Source organism: Sciurus carolinensis, chromosome 5, assembly GCF_902686445.1.
Source record: "Sciurus carolinensis chromosome 5, mSciCar1.2, whole genome shotgun sequence".
NCBI classification, from domain to species: Eukaryota; Metazoa; Chordata; class Mammalia; order Rodentia; family Sciuridae; genus Sciurus; species Sciurus carolinensis.
Window position 1 is genome coordinate 125,336,654 of NC_062217.1, and position 18,323 is coordinate 125,354,976.

Sequence of the window (18,323 nt, forward strand, 5' to 3'; positions counted from 1 at the left end):
ATATGGCATGTACAGCTAGCCGTAGATATTTCAGTTTTTCCATTAGATTGCTACATTCCTTTCAATGGCATCATCATATATTGCAAAACCTTTTCCTTTTTTTTTTGCAGTAACTATAAAAAAAAGTAAGTTTTGCACAAAAATCAAGGTGAAACAGGAAGTGAGAGAATTGATGAACAATCTGAGTACAAGCTTTGAGAGTTTTGTAGTGCCTAAGAGGCACCAAAGTTTAGGAAATAAATACAGTAAATACTTTTGGTTCAAACTAATTAGTTTAATGGAATTTCTTTTGCCCTAGGGGCACTATGATAATATTCTTAAAACAGGAAAGGAGCTAAGTGCTCTGGTATGCCTCTACTTACTTTCTGTTCATGACTGTTGTAAACCTATCCTTCAGTATTGGGGATTGAACCCAGGGCCTCATGCATGTTAAGCAGTTGTTCTACCACTGAACTGTATTCCCAGTTTTTGTATTTTTTGAGACAGGATCTCACTAAGTTGCAAGGCTGGCCTTGAACTTGCCATCCTCTTGCTTTAGCCTCCTGAGTACCCATTACAGGTGTGTGCCACTGTGTCTTACTAGATTGACTAATTTTTGAGTTTAAATCGTATGATCAAAAATAAAGGTCCCAGGCTGGGGTTGTGGCTCAGTGATAGAGCCCTCACCTAGCATGCAGGAGGCCCTGGGTTTGATCCTCAGAATCACTTAAAATTTAAATAAAGGTACTGTGTCCACCTACAACTAAAAAAAAATAATAATAATATAAGTAAATAAATAAATAAAAATAAAAGTCCTATATTGTCAGTGTCCTGTTACCAAATATAGCTGAAATGACAGCTAGTTTACTGTGCTGAAATATTTAATGGTGAACACAACAAAAACTGCTGAATATTTTCAATATTTACCTATTTTTGTGATTATTGATTGATATTTTGTGTTTATTGGTTTGCAGTGTAGGCATTTCAGTTCATTTAAATCCTCATTGCAGAGGAGCTAATAAATCAGGTTTAAAAACAGCATAGAGTTCATATAACTTTCTCCAAACTATAGTTTAAACCTGTATGCTCTCTGATTACAGCTATGCTAGATTACTTATAATGACTCCACTGTAATGTCCGAGGAAGTTACTATTATTTTAATGGCAGGTCAAATTATTAAAGTAATCTAACCATGGTATAAGTTGCTATTAAGTTTTGTTTTGTTTTGTTTTTAACTATAGTAGATCTCCTTATTCATGGGGTATATGTTCCAGGGTGCCCACTGGATGCCTGAAATTACAAATAGTACTGAACCCTATGTATACTACATTTTTTCCTATGTATACATACCTAGGATAAAACTTAATTTATAAATTGGGCACAGTAATAGGTCAATAATAATAACTAATAATAGAAAAGTTTTAACAATATACTGTAATAAAATGACCAGTGTCACTACTCTTACATTCGGGGCCATTATTAAGTAAAATAGAGGTTACTCAAGCACAAGCACTGTAATACCCAAACAGTTGATAAGTAACTGATAGCTATTAAGTAACTAACAGTAGGGTAATGTATCTAACGTGGGTATGGTAAACAAAGGTGTGATTCATGACCTGATTGGAGCAAATAGTGTAGATGGGGAAGGCAGAAGATTGTGCTACTCAGAAGGGCTTGTCATCTAAAACTTCTGAATTTTTTATTTCTGGAATAAATAGTTACATTAGCACTGTTAAATGTACAGTTCAATAGTATACAGTTTATTTGCATTCTTGTACAGCAAGTCTCTAGAACTTTTTGACATGCAACTTTGAAACTCTTTACCCACCTATACTTCATTCCCCTCCTCCTTAGTCCTTCTCCTTGGTAACCACTTTGTTCCTTTCTTCTGACTACTTCATATGAGTAGAATCATGTATTTTCTTTCAGTGACCTTATTTTACTTAGCATAATGTTCTTGAGGTTCATCCTTTTTGTTGCATATGACAGGATGACCTTACTTTCTAAGAGCATATATATATATCTCCCTAATTTTCTTCATCTGTTTATCTATTGATGAATATTTGGTTTACTTTCACCTCTTGGCTATTACAAGTAATCCTGTAATGAACATGGGTGGGCAGACATCTCTTTTGAGATTCTGCTTTGAATTATCTTGGATATATATACCCAGAGGTGGAATTGCTTGATTATATGTTAATGTCTTTTCTTTCTTTTTAAGAAACTTCACTATTTCATAATGACTGCACCAGTTCACATTCCCACCCTCACTGCATAAGGGTTCTAATACCTCCACATCCTCACTAATATTTATTTTCTTCTCTTTTCAAAGTGGCTATTCTGATAAGTGTGAAATGAGATCTCATTGTGGTTTTGATGCACATTTTCCACATCATTAGTGATGTTGAACATCTTTTCATGTGCTTATTGGCCATGTGCATATATATACATACATACATACATACATTTTTTTTAGACCTGTCTATTCAAGTTCTTTGCCCATTTTTCAATTAGGTTATTTGTTTTACTGTTTTGAGCTATAGAAGTTCCATATCTATTCTGGATATTAACCTCTCATCGATGTATAGTTTGGAAATTAGTTGCCTTTTCACTTTATTGGGTTGTTTCTTTTTCAGAAGTACTCAAGTTTGTTATAGCCACATTTACCTATTTTCCCTTTTGCTCCCTATGCTTTTTTTAAATTTATTTTTATTGTAAACAAATGGGATATATCTTGTTTCTCTGTTTGTACAATGAAGTAGAGGCATACCATTTTTGTAATCATACATTTACATAGGGTAATAATTTTTGATTCATTGTTATTTTTTCCTCCCCCACCCCTCCCACCCCTCTTTTCCCTCTATACAGTCCCTTCTTCCTCCATTCTTGCCCCCCTCCCACCCCCCCCCATTATGTGTCATCATCCGCTTATCAGCAAGATCATTCATCTTTGGTTTTTTGAGATTGGCTTGTCTCACTTAGCATGATATTCTTCAATTTCATCCATTTGCCTGCAAATGCCATAATTTTATTATTCTTCATGGCTGAGTATATATATTCACCATATATTTATGGTGTATATATATACACCACAATTTCTTTATCCATTCATCAATTGAAGGGCATCTAGGTTGGTTCCACAATCTGGCTATTATGAATTGAGCAGCTGTGAACATTGATGTGACTGTATCTCTGTAGTATGCTGATTTTAAGTCCTTTGGGTATAGGCCAAGGAGTGGGATATCTGGGTCAAATGGTGGTTCCATTCCAAGTTTTCTAAGGAATCTCCACACTACTTTCCAGAGTGGCTGCAAAAAAAATATGGAATGCTTCACGAATTTGTGTGTCATCTTTGTGCGGGGGCCATGCTAATCTTCTCTGTGTCGTTCCAATTTTAGTATATGCTTTTATTGTTATGTCCAAGAAATCCTTGCCAAATCTAATGTCCTGAAGCTTTCTCCATGTTTTTAAAATGATATGTTCTTGATTTTAATTCTTTCTTTAAATCATTTATCTATGTTTTAAAATTGTTTAGTTGGAGATGTACACAGTACCTGTTATTTATTTCTTTATTTCTTTATTTATTTCTTTCTTTATTTTTATGTGGTGCTGAGGATTGAACTCAGTACACGTGACAGGCAAGCGCTCTACCATTGATCTACAACCCCAAACCCAGTATATTTACTTTTAAACCTAGTTTTTAAAATTTTTTTTTCTGATTTCACAAAATATCACAGAAATTGTTCAATATAGAGGGATTGTTTTATAGAGTGTTTCTTTTGTTTTTTTTTTTTTCTTGTCTAGTTTTTGTTTTTGATGACTGTGTGGTATTCTGTTGAATGGATTTATCCTAGTTTATTCAGCCAGTCTTCAATAGATAGACTTTTAGGTTGTAACTTTTTGCCTTGACAGTAACTCAAAGAATACTTTAGTCTGTTATTTTATATTTGTGTGTGTGTCTCTTCAAGGTAAATCCCTAAAGACTGGATTGCTGGTCCTTATGTGGTTACCGTATCTCACTCCTATAACTTTCTTTCTCTGTTTCTTCATTGCTTTACCTCGCAAATATATATGCATTTTTTTATATTCTAAATATTCAATATTATGTTTCAATGTTGATACTTTTGACTTTGTATATATAGTGTTTTGCTAACTATATTTGAAACAAACAGTGGTGACTTTAGAATCACTAATAAAGCATGAGAACCCTCAGGGAATTGAGCTCATTATGAGAGAGAGTTCAAATCACTGAAAATTGTGCATCATAAAAGAATTCCATTATTATTATTTTATAGCAAAAAAATTAAAGTTTATGAGATTTTAAAAGCATTTTAGACATGAGCATATTTTATGACAATTTATATGTGAATCACTACAAGAAGTACTATAATAGTGACAACCACAGCTAATATATATTGTTTATTCTGTGATGGATACTCTGTTCAGCAATTAATATGCTCTGGCTTATATTATTTCAATTACTCTTCAACAACTTTATGAATTGTATTTATAATGTATCTCCATTTTATAGGTGAGAAAAGTGAGGCATAGATATGTTAAGTGACATGTCCTTGCTTATACAACTCATGATAGAACAAGATTAAACCCAGACAGTCTTCAAAGAAGTTTCTGGGCTTTTTATAATGGTGCCATACTACTTAACTTATTATTATTTTTCTATAGCAAGCCAGCATTTGACTCTGTGACTTTCACCTCTGAGTCCTAACCATATTATTTTATTTCACTCCCCTAAAGTAATAACATTTTTGCATTGCTGGTATGTCAAGTTTGTTATCATAAGAAGTAGTAAGAGTTGAAATTTCATTCAGAACGGTCAGTTTCTCACAAAGCATCTTTTCATGCCACTATCCATGGTGGAATACTGAACTATGTGTATCTTTTTCTGATCCATTAAATTATTTATGTTCCTATTTTTTAGTGGATGATTCAGCAGCCACACAAAGCAGCAACATTTTTTGGATGCATTGGGATAGATAAATTTGGAGAGATCCTGAAGAGAAAAGCTGCTGAAGCCCATGTGGATGCTTATTACTATGAGCAGAATGAGCAGCCAACAGGAACTTGCGCTGCATGCATCACTGGTAGCAACAGGTAGGTTGGTGTAATTCCAATGGAAGCTGATGATTGACTATGTAAACATTGATGAGATCTGAATTCCAATCTGAATTTGGAATTTAGACTTCATGTTTATAGTTTCAACTTTCAGTGTTCAGTAAATCCTTCTTATATCATTTTTCCTTTTGTGTTTTTCAATTTACTTTTGTTAAGCCTGCTGTTGAATTCATGAGGTATAACAGAATCAAAGCTGATGATCACTAGTTTGGCCTCTACCTTTTATAATTAGGTTCAGGAAAGCAAAATGTTTTGCCCAATTTCTGATAGCTAGTTGTTTGGCTGAACTACTAAGCCACATCCCCGATCCTTTTTTGTGTTTTATTTAGAGACAGGGTCTCACTGAGTTGCCTTAGACCCTACTAAATTGCTAAGGGTGGCTTTGAACTCATGAGCCTCCCAAGCTACTCTTTGCGCCCAGTGAAATGTTTGCTTTTATTTGGCAGCCATTTTTACCAAAACTTTTCTAAAGTCATAGTTATTAATATATATTTATGTATTAAGAACATGTTTAAGGGGCTGGGAAGATAGCTCAGTTGGTAGCGTGCTTGCCTTGCAAACACAAAGCCCTGGGTTCGATCCCCAGCACCGCAAAAAAAAAAAAAAAAAAAAAAAACACAAAGAACATGTTTAATCCCTAGCACCAAAAACAGGACTATTTTTTATAAGTTTGTAGTATACTTACTTGGCATGAGAATATTGATTCATATTTTTCTCATTTTCTTTCATTTAATTGAACACAAACAGATGTACCCTTCAATAGTAAATTGACATATGGATGAATAGAAATATGTTTTGGAAGAGAATATATTTTTTTTTCCTTTTAAACAGAGGAACTAAACATTACCAAAGTCTCAAATAATGAGATGATTGTTTTGTAAACTGTACTGTTACTATTTAGTAGAAAAATTGGGAAGGAATTTTCTAAGTTCCAGGTCACAATGAGGAAGAAAACTATTTTTATTTGTATGAAATGTATATAATTTTTTATTTCATTAAGTTTGGTTATTGGGCTATAATTAAACGATCTAGGTGGCACTTGCAGCAGGATTTTGAATATAGAATCCTACTTAGATTTTCCAGCTATAAAGTAGACCCAGCCCAGAGAGTTTTTAAGTATAGAAACTTGTTCTAATTGATTCCAGTCCTTAAAATGTAGTGGTTTGCAAATTAATTCCTCCTAGTAAACATGGTCTACATTAATATGTATGTTTTATGAAATTAATCTCATGCATGGTTTTTAAAACATTAGATTAAATAGTCAATTATAGTATATGTTGATCTTATTTTTATAAATGCATTTTCCACTATAAAAAGTGAAATTTGAGTGCCTGGAGGCATAGTTTGGTGGTAAAGTACTTGTCTAACATGTCCAAGGCCCTGGGTTTGACCCCCAGAACATCTAAATAAATAGTTTTTAGTTATATGGATTTTTTTTGTGGGATGACTTTGTAGTTTTATTTCTTAACTGCATTTTGAGCTATTAAACTATAAATAGTAAGTGTTATTTTAGTATCAGAAGGAAATTTAAATTCCGAATTCCACTTTTTCAAAATACCAAGTGGTGTTTTGAAGGGTTATCATGTCTCTTTTTTTTTCTCAAAGACAAAATAGAAGTTTCAAAGTTTTCAAAACAAAAGTAATATTATTTGCATTCATTAAAGGATCTAATATCAGTATTTTTTCTAATGTCAGTATTAAAGAATTAAAATTTTGTAAATTGAAAAATTTGCAGGAAATATTGATAATTAACTATTCAGAAACACCTAACAAATTTGACTTTGGTATATGCTTTTTCTTTTGCTGTTTTAGGTCCCTTATAGCTAATCTTGCAGCTGCCAATTGTTACAAAAAGGAAGAACATCTTGATCTGGAGAAAAACTGGATGTTGGTAGAAAAAGCAAGAGTTTGTTATATAGCAGTAAGTATTGACTTAATTCAAATGTTTGGGCCATACTAACCTGATAGAATATAGTTGTTGGCAGATATGCATTTTTAAATAATTATCTTTTACTCGTCCTGCAAATTATTTACCCATCTCAAAGCATACATTTGGTTCACTATTATAAATACAGGATTTATAATAGTGCACAGAGCATAAATATTATCTTTCTCTGAGTAGTCTAATTTATATTATTTACCTTAAAGTCTACCTCTTTTTAGATACATTATACGTAGATACTTCTAAACCAAAGACAGAATTTTGTACTTTTAAGTCAGTTTCTTAAGGTCTTTTGAAGTAATCCTACAATTTACATTTTATATTTTTAAGGCAACTTATTATGAATGACACATGCATTGTGTGGGAAAATATTAGTAATATAAATATTCATTGCAAACAGTTTGAGTTTATTTGCCTAAAAAAATCTTAATTGCTATTTATTCCATAGTAATTACCATGACACATTTTAATTTAATATTTCAGAAACATTGATCGTGACAAATCTCTTAAATCCAGGAATAAGGGCAGCATGTAATTTGAATTATTAAGTCCTCTGACAAAAATAATTGGTTAAGAATTAATTTCTAAAAAAGAACTATACTAAAAATTCTCCTGAATTAATCACTTCATGATTACCTAGATTTTATTTAATATGAGTTAAATGGGTTGCTCACAAATAAGTAGATACCTATGAAAAATTAAAAGCACCTCATATGCATATTATATGGTTTTGGTATAACAGCTGCTGCCATTCCACTACCTGAACTGTGTGAAACAGCTGGTAAGACATGTAGAAAATTGATTATCCAGTACGAACATGTTTATTGAAAATATAATTATTTCTTTCGGTCTAGTCTTAATGTCTCCTACAGCATGTTTATGTACACTGCTGTAGGCTTTACAGTATTGTTATTGATTCCTCAGCACAGCAAATCCTACCCCTTTATAACTGTCTTATAAATGCTTACATTGAGAAGATTGTATAATAGAAAGTCGTGTTATTTCTTCTGCCCATATGTGAGAAAAGCATTTCAAGAATTAAAGATTTTTCCCCTCTTTTTACTTCATTTCTTAAAATGGTCTGATTTTCCTTTGAAGTCTTGGTAAGTGTGTTTTTCTGGTGTGATTCTTCAAGAGGGATTCATGTAGTATTTTAAGCTTCTTAAATTTGAGAATCTGATTTTCAAAGAACAAATGGTTTAAAGTTTGGCATGATATATTTATATAATTAAAATTGACTATGAAAATGACTATGTATTCTGATGAAAAAGTACTTTATTTTTTTAAAGTTTCCCGTTTTGGATTTCTAATAGAATAAATATCATATATATAGCACCCACAAACCAAAGCACTTTGAGGGCCTTCATAGTTTTTAAGAAGGCAAAGGGTCCTGTCATCAAAAAGACTGAGAACTACTGATATATCCATTCTAGTTAAAATTTTCAGTATTGTTCCAAGTAGTCTGGTGTTTCTTAAACCTATTTTCTTTTGTCTTGGTTTTATATTTTTTTTTAAGTTTTTTTTTTTTGCATCTGTTTTTGTTTGGTCTTTTTAGTCATACATGACAATAGAATGTATTTTGACATATCATACATGCATGGAGCATAACTTCCCATTCTTGCGGTTATACATGATGTGGAGTTACACTGGTCATGTATTTATATATGAACATAGGAAAGTTATGTTCAATTCATTCTACTGTCTTTCCCATTCCTATCCCGTCCCTTTCACTGCTTTCCCTCTGTTTAATCCGGTGTACCTCCACTCCTCCCCGCTAGCCTGCTGACCTATTGTGAGTCAGCATCTTCATATCAGGGAAAACATTTGGCCTTTGGTTTTTTGGTATTGACTTATTTCACTTACTATGATAGCCTCTAGTTCCATCCATTTAGTGACAAATACCATAATTTCATTCTTATTTATGGTTGAGTAATATTCTATTGTGTATATGTACCACATTTCCTTTATCCATTCATCTATTGAAGGGCACCTAGGTTGGTTCCATAGTTTAGCTATTGTGAATTTAGCTGCTATGAACATTGATGTGACTGCATCACTGTAGAATGCTGATTTTAAGTCCTTTGGGTACAGACTGAGGAGTGGGATAGCTGGATCAAATGGTGGTTCCATTCTAAGTTTTCTGAGGAATCTCTATACTGCGTTCCAGAGTGGTTACACCAATTTGCAGTCCCACCAGCAATGTATGAGTGTACCTTTTCCCCCACATCTTCACCAACATTTGTTGATACTTCTATGTTTCATGATTGCCATTTTGCCTGGATTGAGATAGAATCTCATGTAGTTTTAATTTGCATTTCTCTAATTGCTAGAGATGTTGAACATTTTTCATGTATTTGTTGACCATTTGTATTTCTTCTTCTGTCTGTTCAGTCCCTTAACCCATTTATTATTTGGGTTATTTGGGGGTTTTTTTGGTGTTTTTTTTGAGTTCTTTATATATCCTGAAGATTAATACTCTATCTGAGGTGCTGGTGACAGATTTTCTCCCATTCTGTAAGTTCTCTTTTCATATTCTTGTCCTTAACTGTGAAGAAGTTTTTAGTTTGACACAATTTCATTTATTGATTCTTGATTTTACTTGTTGCATTTTAGGAGTTTTGTTGAGGAATTTGGTTCCTAAATGGATATGATGGAGATTTGTGCCTACTTTTTCTTCTAGCAGGCACAGGGTCTCTGGTCTAATGCCTAGGTCCTTGATTCACTTAGAATTGAATTTAGTGCAGGGTAAGAGATTGGGGTCTAATTTCATTTTATTACATATAGATTTTTCAGTTTTTCCAGCACCATGTGTTGAAGAGGCTATGTTTTCTCCAATGTATGTTTTTCGCACCTTTGTCTAATATGAGATGACTATATTTTTGTGGGTTTGTCTCTGTGTCTTCTATTCTGAAATGTCTCATTGAGTATGTTTTGTAATGCAGCTTTCTAATAGTGAATTCTTTTAACTTTGTTTATCATGGAAGGTTTTTATATATTTCATCATCAATTCTGAAGCTTAATTTTGCTGGGTGTAATATTCTTGACTGGTATCGATTTTTTTCAGAGCTTGTTATATTTTATTCCAAAACCTCCTAGCTTTGAGGATCTGGGTTGAGAGATCAGCTGAGATCTGATTGCTTTCCCTCTAAATGTTACCTGTTATTTTTCTCTGGCAGTCTTTAAAATTCTATCCTTATTCTGTATAGTAGGAATTTTGATAATAATATGCCTTGATGAGGGTCTGTTGTCATTTTTTATAAGGCTCCTATATTTGATTTTCCATTTCATTCTTCAGGTTTGGGAAATTTTTTGATATTATTTCATTGAAAAGATTGTGTATTCTTTTCATTTGTATCTCCAAGCCCAATAAATCTTAAAATTGACCTTCTCAGGTTATCTCATATTTCTTGGAAGTTCTGTTCATGGTCTTTTAACATCTTTCCTCCATGGTCAACTTTGTTTTCACGATTATATATTTTTATGTTTTGTCTTTACTGCCTGAATCTCTGTCTTCAAAGTGCATCTAGTCTGTCAATGATACTTTCAATTGAATTTTTAATTTTGTTTATTGATTACTTCATTTTGAGGATTTTTTTTTTTAGAATCTCTATCTCTTTGTTGAAGTGATCTTTCACTTCCTGTATTTTCTCTCTGGTTTCACTCCGTATACTGTCCTTTACTTTGCAGATCAATTTATGTACATTCTAAACTCCTTCTCTGACATTTCTTCCACTGTGGTATTGATGGATTCTGTTATTGGAGTATCTTGGTTTGTTTGGGATGATTTGTTCCTGTGCTTTTTCATGTTGATTGTGTGTCTACCCATCTAACAGTAAGGAGCTGGGGCAGTAGAATTTCTCCCATGTGGACTTATAGTGTCTCTATAAGGTTTCTAGTACCTCACTTGCTGAGAAGCTGCCTGTCTGTTTTCTTTCATGCGATGAACCAGCCAGTAAAGTGATCTCCTCTATTCCACCATCTTGAAATCCCCCCTGTCAAAAGAAGTACTTTTGACTTGACAATTACAGTTCCATGTATTTTAATATATAGTAGTTGAATCCTAAAAAAATGAGCCATCTTGCAAATAACTCAGTTTTAGTATTTATTCAGTATAATGCATCTAGTCAACTTTGGGTCAGTGGAATTTTGATAGAAGTATAGACCCAACTTGAAAACAGCTCATAGTTTTAACAATTATATACTATAAGACATCTAGCTAAATGTGGGTGAATGTGACTTTTATGGAGTATTACCAGTTTATACAAAAATGCAGATTTGTATAAGGCATAGAGTAATTAATTTTGATCCAATTAATAAGAAAAATTATATATTTTTTAAAATTTGTGCAGTATATTCAGCAAAAAGGAATATCAAAATGAATTCCAGTTGATAACTGGTAGTAACTATTAACTTTTAGCCTCTTTTTCAGCACTTGGATAAAAAGAACACCTTTCCATATGCCAATAAATATATACTCTCCTCAAAGCTTAATGTGTTTCAAAATAACTCCAACAACAGAAGACTTATATTGAATAATTAGGATGCCACATATTCTTGTTGGATATTCAACAAATAAAGTGTCCTATGTAGTGTTATTATGAAATGTTTATCCCAGTAAGGTACTTTTCCCTGCAATATACTGTCTCATATAAATATAGCCAACCCAGTTTTTTTTTTTTTATTTCATGGTATAGCTTTTTCTTCTCTTTTACTTCTAAAGTACTTGTGTCTTTATTTTTCTACTTATATCTTTATTCTTATAGGCAGCCTATAGTTGGATCTTATTTTTTGTTCAACCTGACAGTGTCTGTCTTTTAATTGGAATGTTCATACCATTTCTACTTATTGTGATTATCAGTCTGGTTAGGTTTGAGTTCTTCATCTTGGTATTTGTTTTTGGTATTTGTCCCATCTCCTCTTTATTCTCTTTTTTCATTTTCCTGCCCTCTATTCTAGTACTTTTAAAAACATGTTTTTACCTGTCAGTGAAACTTTTTAAAATTTATTTATATATTTTTATGTGGTGCTGGGAATTAAACCAAGGGCCTCACACATGCCAGGCAAGCATTCTACCACTGAGCCACAACTCAGCCTCTATTCCAGTATTTTAATCTCTTTTGTTTGCTTAGTCTCTATTACTATAATTATTATTATTTTAGCATTTATAGTACACATATTTCATCACAATTTTCCTTCAACTAATACTATATGACCTCACAGATAGTATTAGAACCTTACAATAGTATCCTTCCATTTCACTCCTTCTGGCCTTTCTGCCATCATCATCATTACATTTAAATTTTTTAAATTTTTTAAATTATATTTTATTCAATTTATTAAACTGCTTTTTGGGGGTGAGAGTATAACTAAGTGGTAGAGTACTTAGCTAGCATACCCATGGCCCTGAGTTCAATTCCCAGCCCTCCAAAAACAAAACAGCTTTGTGAATACATAATTCACCTAACATGCAACACACATTTTACTTGTATGTATTTATAAGCATTGTAACTCATTATTATTATTTTTGTTTTGTCACATATCTTTTAAAGAGATTAAAATAATAATAATAAAAACATATATTCATATAATTACCGTTTATAGTACCTATCATTCTTTTTGGTTAGGAACAGTTTTCCACTTGGTATCCTTTTCCTCCTGTCTAAAGGGCATTCTTTGTTATTTGTTGTATTTGTATCTATTAGTTTTCATATGTTTGAAAATGTCTTTTTTTCACTTTCATTTTTGGTAGATGTTTTTTGCCAGATATGTGCTTTTGGTTTGACAGGGGTTTTTGGTTTTTCTTTTATTACATGAAAGATTTTTTCCCTCTGTCTTCTTGTTTACATTGTGTCATGGCCTAGCCCCTCACTGGGGATTTAACTCAGGGTACTCTCTACCTTTACCTCTCAGCCACATCCTAGCCCTTTTTATTTTTTATTTTGAGACAGGATCTCTCTTAGTTGCTGGGGCTGTCTTCAGACTTGAGAGAACCCTACCTTAACCTCCCAAGTCACTGGGATTGCAGGAATGTGCAGTCCTTGTTCTTGATATAAAATCTGTTATCCTTCATTCTATTCTTTGCTATTTAACACTGCCAACTCCCAATCCTTGCTACTTTTAAATTTTCCTATTTATTACTAGGTTTGATCAATTTTATTATGATATGGCTTAGTTTATTCTTTATTTTTATTTGGTGTGCAGTTCATTTAATTTCTTAGAAGTGTGGGTTTTTTTTTTTTTTTAAGAAGTGTGGGTTTATATTTCTTTATTGTTTGTTATGTTGTTTTTAACCATATCTCTGCAAATTTGTATTTTGGCCTCTGTGGACTTGAAATTGTCTCATGGCTCACTGATTTTTTTTCTTTCTTTAAATTCTGTTTTCTCTGTTTCATTTTGGATACTTTGTTTTGCTGTGCCTTCTGTGTCACTAATCTTTTTTTCAGTAATATGTGAACTGTCATTAATCCTATTCAGTGTACTTTAAATTTTTAACAGTTGTTGCTTTTATATCTAGAAAATTGAATTGGAACTTTTACCTTTTCCTGTCTCTTATTAACTTTTGGAATATATAAAATACAGTTAAAATGATGACTGTCCATCATTGTGAATTTTACCTTTTTGGTTACTGAGGATTTTTTGTGTTACTGGAAATCGTCTTGATGTTTATGCTGGGATGCAATTGTGTAACAAGTATGGTCCTCTTGAATGTGGTTCTTTTTTTATTTATATTTTTTAATATTGGGTAGATCCACAGTACTGCTTATTCTATGGTAGTGGTTCTAAACTAGCAGTAGTTTTTCCCTTTAAGGAAATTTGGTAGTGTCTGAAGACATTTTTGGTTGGGATGATTGGAGGGTATTGCTATTGTAGATATAAGATGGGACGTTGAGCATCTTAACAAAGCATTAGACAGCATCCCACAACAGAGTTTTCCATCTCAAAATACCAGTAGAGCCAATATTTAAACCATAGCCTAAAGCTAATTTTTTCCAGTACTGAGTCAATATTTTCCTGAGTATTTTATGCAGTTCCCCATAAACAATGAGTTTTTCTGCTCTAGGTAGTGGAAATAGACTCTAATCATATATATATGTGTGTGTGTGTGTGTGTGTGTGTGTGCGCGCGCGCGCGCGCGCGCGCCTCAGGTACTATTACCTCTAATCATGTTCCTTTTCCATACTTTGGGGTGTTCATTTCCTAGTCACTGACCTGGTGAATCCTCCAGATTTCTCTTTGAAACTGTCTTTTATGATGTTCTGACCTCGACTTTTAACTTCTCTAGTATCCTCAGACTATCAGCTGTGTTTTCTCAATTCTTCGGAATCCACTCCAGCTCTTTCTCCTTGTGTCACAATATGGAAACTCTTGAAGCAATAAACTGCTGTAATCATAGGGCTTGTCTCTAAGCAACTTGCAGGGAAACCCTTGGAGATGTCCAGAGTTCTCACTTTATACCTCTTCTCCTAGCAGCTGTCTCTCTTACAGTACTGTCTCTGCACATGCAGACTGCTGGACTCTGCTTTAGGTTCTCCTTTCCTGCATTGCCACCTGGTAGTCTCTCTTCAGGGAGAAACTTTGAGTCATTGCAGTGCTTACCTTATTTTATCCCTTCTTTGATTATTGTCCAGCATATGAAAATTATTTCATGTATTTTATCCATTTTTTTAGCTATTTAAGAATTGAATGGAAATCCCTGGGTTAGTTTTGATTTTTTTAAGTGAAATACTTTTCTTACAAAATTGTGTATGTAATTCTTCCTTTGAATTTGAACCTGCTAATAATGTTACCATGATTTATCTCTATGTCTATTCTAACCTGACTTTCCATGAAATATAGTATACATTTTAAACTATAGATTTGCTTCTCAGTTAAAATAGTTGATTTTTTCCTTTTCTCCAATTTTATTTCTCCTTTCCTTGGCCTATTGGAGGGTCAGAAAATTACCAAAAACACTTTTAATACATACATTACAAGGAACATTCTAGTGAAAACAAAAATCACAAATTATGGTGAGAAATTTGCCTTACATTTGTCCAAATTTGATTCAATCTTAAAAACCTCCCCAAAATATTATTCTAGTGTTTATAAAATTCTTTTTTTTTTTTTTTTGGGGGGGTGCTGGGGATCGAACCCAGGGCCTTGTGCTTACAAGGCAAGCACTCTACCGACTGAGCTATTTCCCCAGCCCCATAAAATTCTTTATCTACCACTTCATCATTTAAAAATAAATTTGATAACTCAGTTAATATGTAGCTGTTTGTCTATGTTTCTACTGTAATACTTTTTGCAGTATTTTCAATCATCTCTAGTGTTTTGTTATTGCACTATGAATACATAGGATTTTGCATAGAAATCAATGTGTTATTTTTAATAATTTCTGGTGGAAAAAAGTTTCCAAGTTTCATATATACTATAAAAATAATTCATTTCCAAATTTAGGCTTATTATCAAGAGTTTTATACCTTGGAGATTAAAAATGTATTTAAGAAATAGATTTAACAATCTTTTCAATACTTCACTACTTATTTTCTATAAACAAAATCAGCCAGATGTGTACTCTTTACTGATTGAAAACCAATCATTTATACATGAAAAAATAATAAATCATATTTTTCAGTAATTGTGTGAGAATATGAGACTTGTAGTTTGAATTTTCTTTTAGCATCTAAACCTGTTTTCTTCTTTTTATGATTTCTCCAGTTCCTATGGCATATTACAGGTCTCCCCACCATCCCCAACCCCATCAGCTTTTATTTTTATAACTCCATCTTTTATCCATTTTTCAGCCTAGATCGCTACCATTTTAGGGAATCCGGTTTTTGTGACTGTAGGATTTTCAAGTGTCTCTAATGTTTGCTTCTAGATTAAGGTGAGTGTGATTATAGGCCAGTAAACATAATTTGGAGAAGTGTACTGCAACCATGGAGTGAAAGAATAGAATTCGTACTTGAAATATAAGTATTTGTATATAAAGTACAAGTAGTAACCATTAAAAAATGTTTAGGTTTTACCTCTTTCACTTTGTTTGGCTTAGTTAGATTTTCTGCTAAAATTCATACCTGTGCCATAAGTAATAATTTATCTTAGTAGAATATTTATTTAGACTCACTTATGTTTATGTCCTTTTTTTTCCCTTTCCCTATGCTGAGTGTCAAACTCGGCCTGCTGCATCTTAGGGAGGCACTCTGCCACTGAGTACAATTAAATATTTTTGTCAGTTATCTGGAAGCAATAACCAAAGTCCTCAAAATGAGTTAGTGTGATGAATTATAAGAATCTAATCTAGAAATCACACGTTTCAAATTTTTAATGTCAGGTGATCTGTTGACATTGAATAACAAATTAGAAGGACTTTTATGAAATATGTAATTGCTACTTTTAGGATTTGTTTATCTTTTGACAGTGTTTACTAAAAGATATGTCTACACTAAAATATGACTATACGTTTTAAAACATTTGATCATGCTGAAAATTGAGAATGTGTTGTCTGATATTCTTTTAGTCATGAAAGATCTGAGAAAGAATCTAGTGAAGGTGAATGGATTTATCTTGTAATGCTAACCTCAGAGAAATTGAAATAATGTTTAAAAAAAAGAAAGATTACTTTAATGAATGTTTGAGATTTGTTATCCTTTCCTTCCCCCAAAGGTCTGAGCAGTTGAAGATAGAAAGTTTTTACTAATTTATAGACAACTTAAGCTCATTGCTGTAAACCTTATTAAACCATAGAAAAAGCCTTTGTAATATCATCTCTTGAAAGTTATACTATTATAATAAACAGACTTTGGCAGAGAAAGTTAACTAATGGGTCTTTTTTTTTTTTTTTTTATTTAAGCTATCCTGTGAATGACAGTTGATTAAATAATAAGTCACACTTCTTTATGAAACATTTAAATAGAGTTCAAAGCACTCTTTAGAATTTAGTAATTAATCTTTATCATATTTTTCTGAGATTATTAAAGAGGAGGGATGGTTGAACTATGCCTGGCCTTTCATCTTATCATTGTTCCAAATGCAGTTTTTGAACTTTTATGTATTAAAACTCTCGTTATATTGATCAAGTCAGTGATCACCATATGGCTTTATTACTGCATTTTTAGCTGGAGTTTCTAAAATAGAATTTCTGGACTGCTTCATTGACTTCATTAGGGATTAACTATGTATTGTTAAGCCTTTATTTGAAAATGTCCTTGCAGATGACCTGAAGGTATATTACATTTAAAAATTCAAAGAATAAAATTAATTATGTGGGGCGTTTGTTCCATATGGAGCTTTTTGTGTTGGTACATAATTCCTGACACTTAATACTTATGAATCTGTTATTTAGGAGTTTTGAGTTTTAAGTGACAATTTGACATCCCTTCAAATAAAGTCGCAGACTATGAGGTTTAACATGATTCAGCATATAGAAAAACAAGAAAAAGAGTGTTAATTGTTTTGCTTTTTAAGCATTAGCATTGGAGTTCAATTTTTATTTTTTCATTTTTCATGTTTGATGATGAGTAAGTTAACAAGTGATTTTTAGTTGATATTTCTTCCTTACTAGGAACAATCTTTAACTTTTGCTAGAAAAACTTACAAACAATTGGTATTATAGAAATTCTATTTGTATTCATTTCTAATTTCTCCAAAATTTCTTTTCAGCAAGTTTAATCCTAGCAGTATCATTTTCTTAGAGTAACACTATCTGATTTTTATAAAGATTTTCTTCAATTTCTGTGATTTACTCATTCCTGTACTTTTTCTTAAATCTTATTTTTGATAGCTATCAAAAGTCACTGTGAGGAGGAAGGTGAAAATTTTAAGTATTATTCTTCATTAAGCAGAATAATCTTTCTACTTAAAAGAGTAAAATGGTATTGTGTATAGACACATAGGTCTTAAAGATAAATTGGAATGCCCCAGGGTATGGCAGAAGCCTGTAATCCCAGCAACTTGGGAAGCCAAGGCAGGATAATCAGAAGTTCGAGGCCAGCCTCAGCAACTTAGTGAAACCCTGTCTCAAACTGAAACATAGGAAGAACTAGAGATGGAGCTCAGTGTAAAGGGCCTCAGAGTCCAATCCACAGTACCAAAAGAAGAAGAAGAAAAAGAAAAAAAGACAGATTAGAAACTTTTGTGTTGTAGACTTCTTGCATTATAATGAATTATTGAAATTTTATGTGAGACTGGAAGCAATATGATGTCCTAATTGTCTTGGACTTCTAAGAAAATAAGCATATGTATAGTGCTTTGTGGAAACAGTAACCCCCAATACAGAACCCTAAAT

The 18,323-nt window shown here is 32.5% G+C and overlaps 1 protein-coding gene and 1 pseudogene across 3 annotated transcripts in view; one reads left to right on the forward strand and one right to left on the reverse strand.

Annotated features, from left to right (window-relative positions):
• Positions 1 to 18,323, forward strand: part of Adk (adenosine kinase) — a 474,524-nt gene that overhangs the window by 201,013 nt on the left and 255,188 nt on the right. For all 3 annotated transcript variants that reach the window (XM_047553902.1, XM_047553904.1, XM_047553903.1), the window contains exons 5-6: positions 4,919 to 5,091; positions 6,925 to 7,033. In XM_047553902.1, coding sequence (XP_047409858.1) covers positions 4,919 to 5,091; positions 6,925 to 7,033 — 282 coding nt within the window. The remainder of the gene's footprint in view (positions 1 to 4,918; positions 5,092 to 6,924; positions 7,034 to 18,323) is intronic.
• LOC124986088 (uncharacterized) lies at positions 3,295 to 3,408 on the reverse strand (annotated as a pseudogene).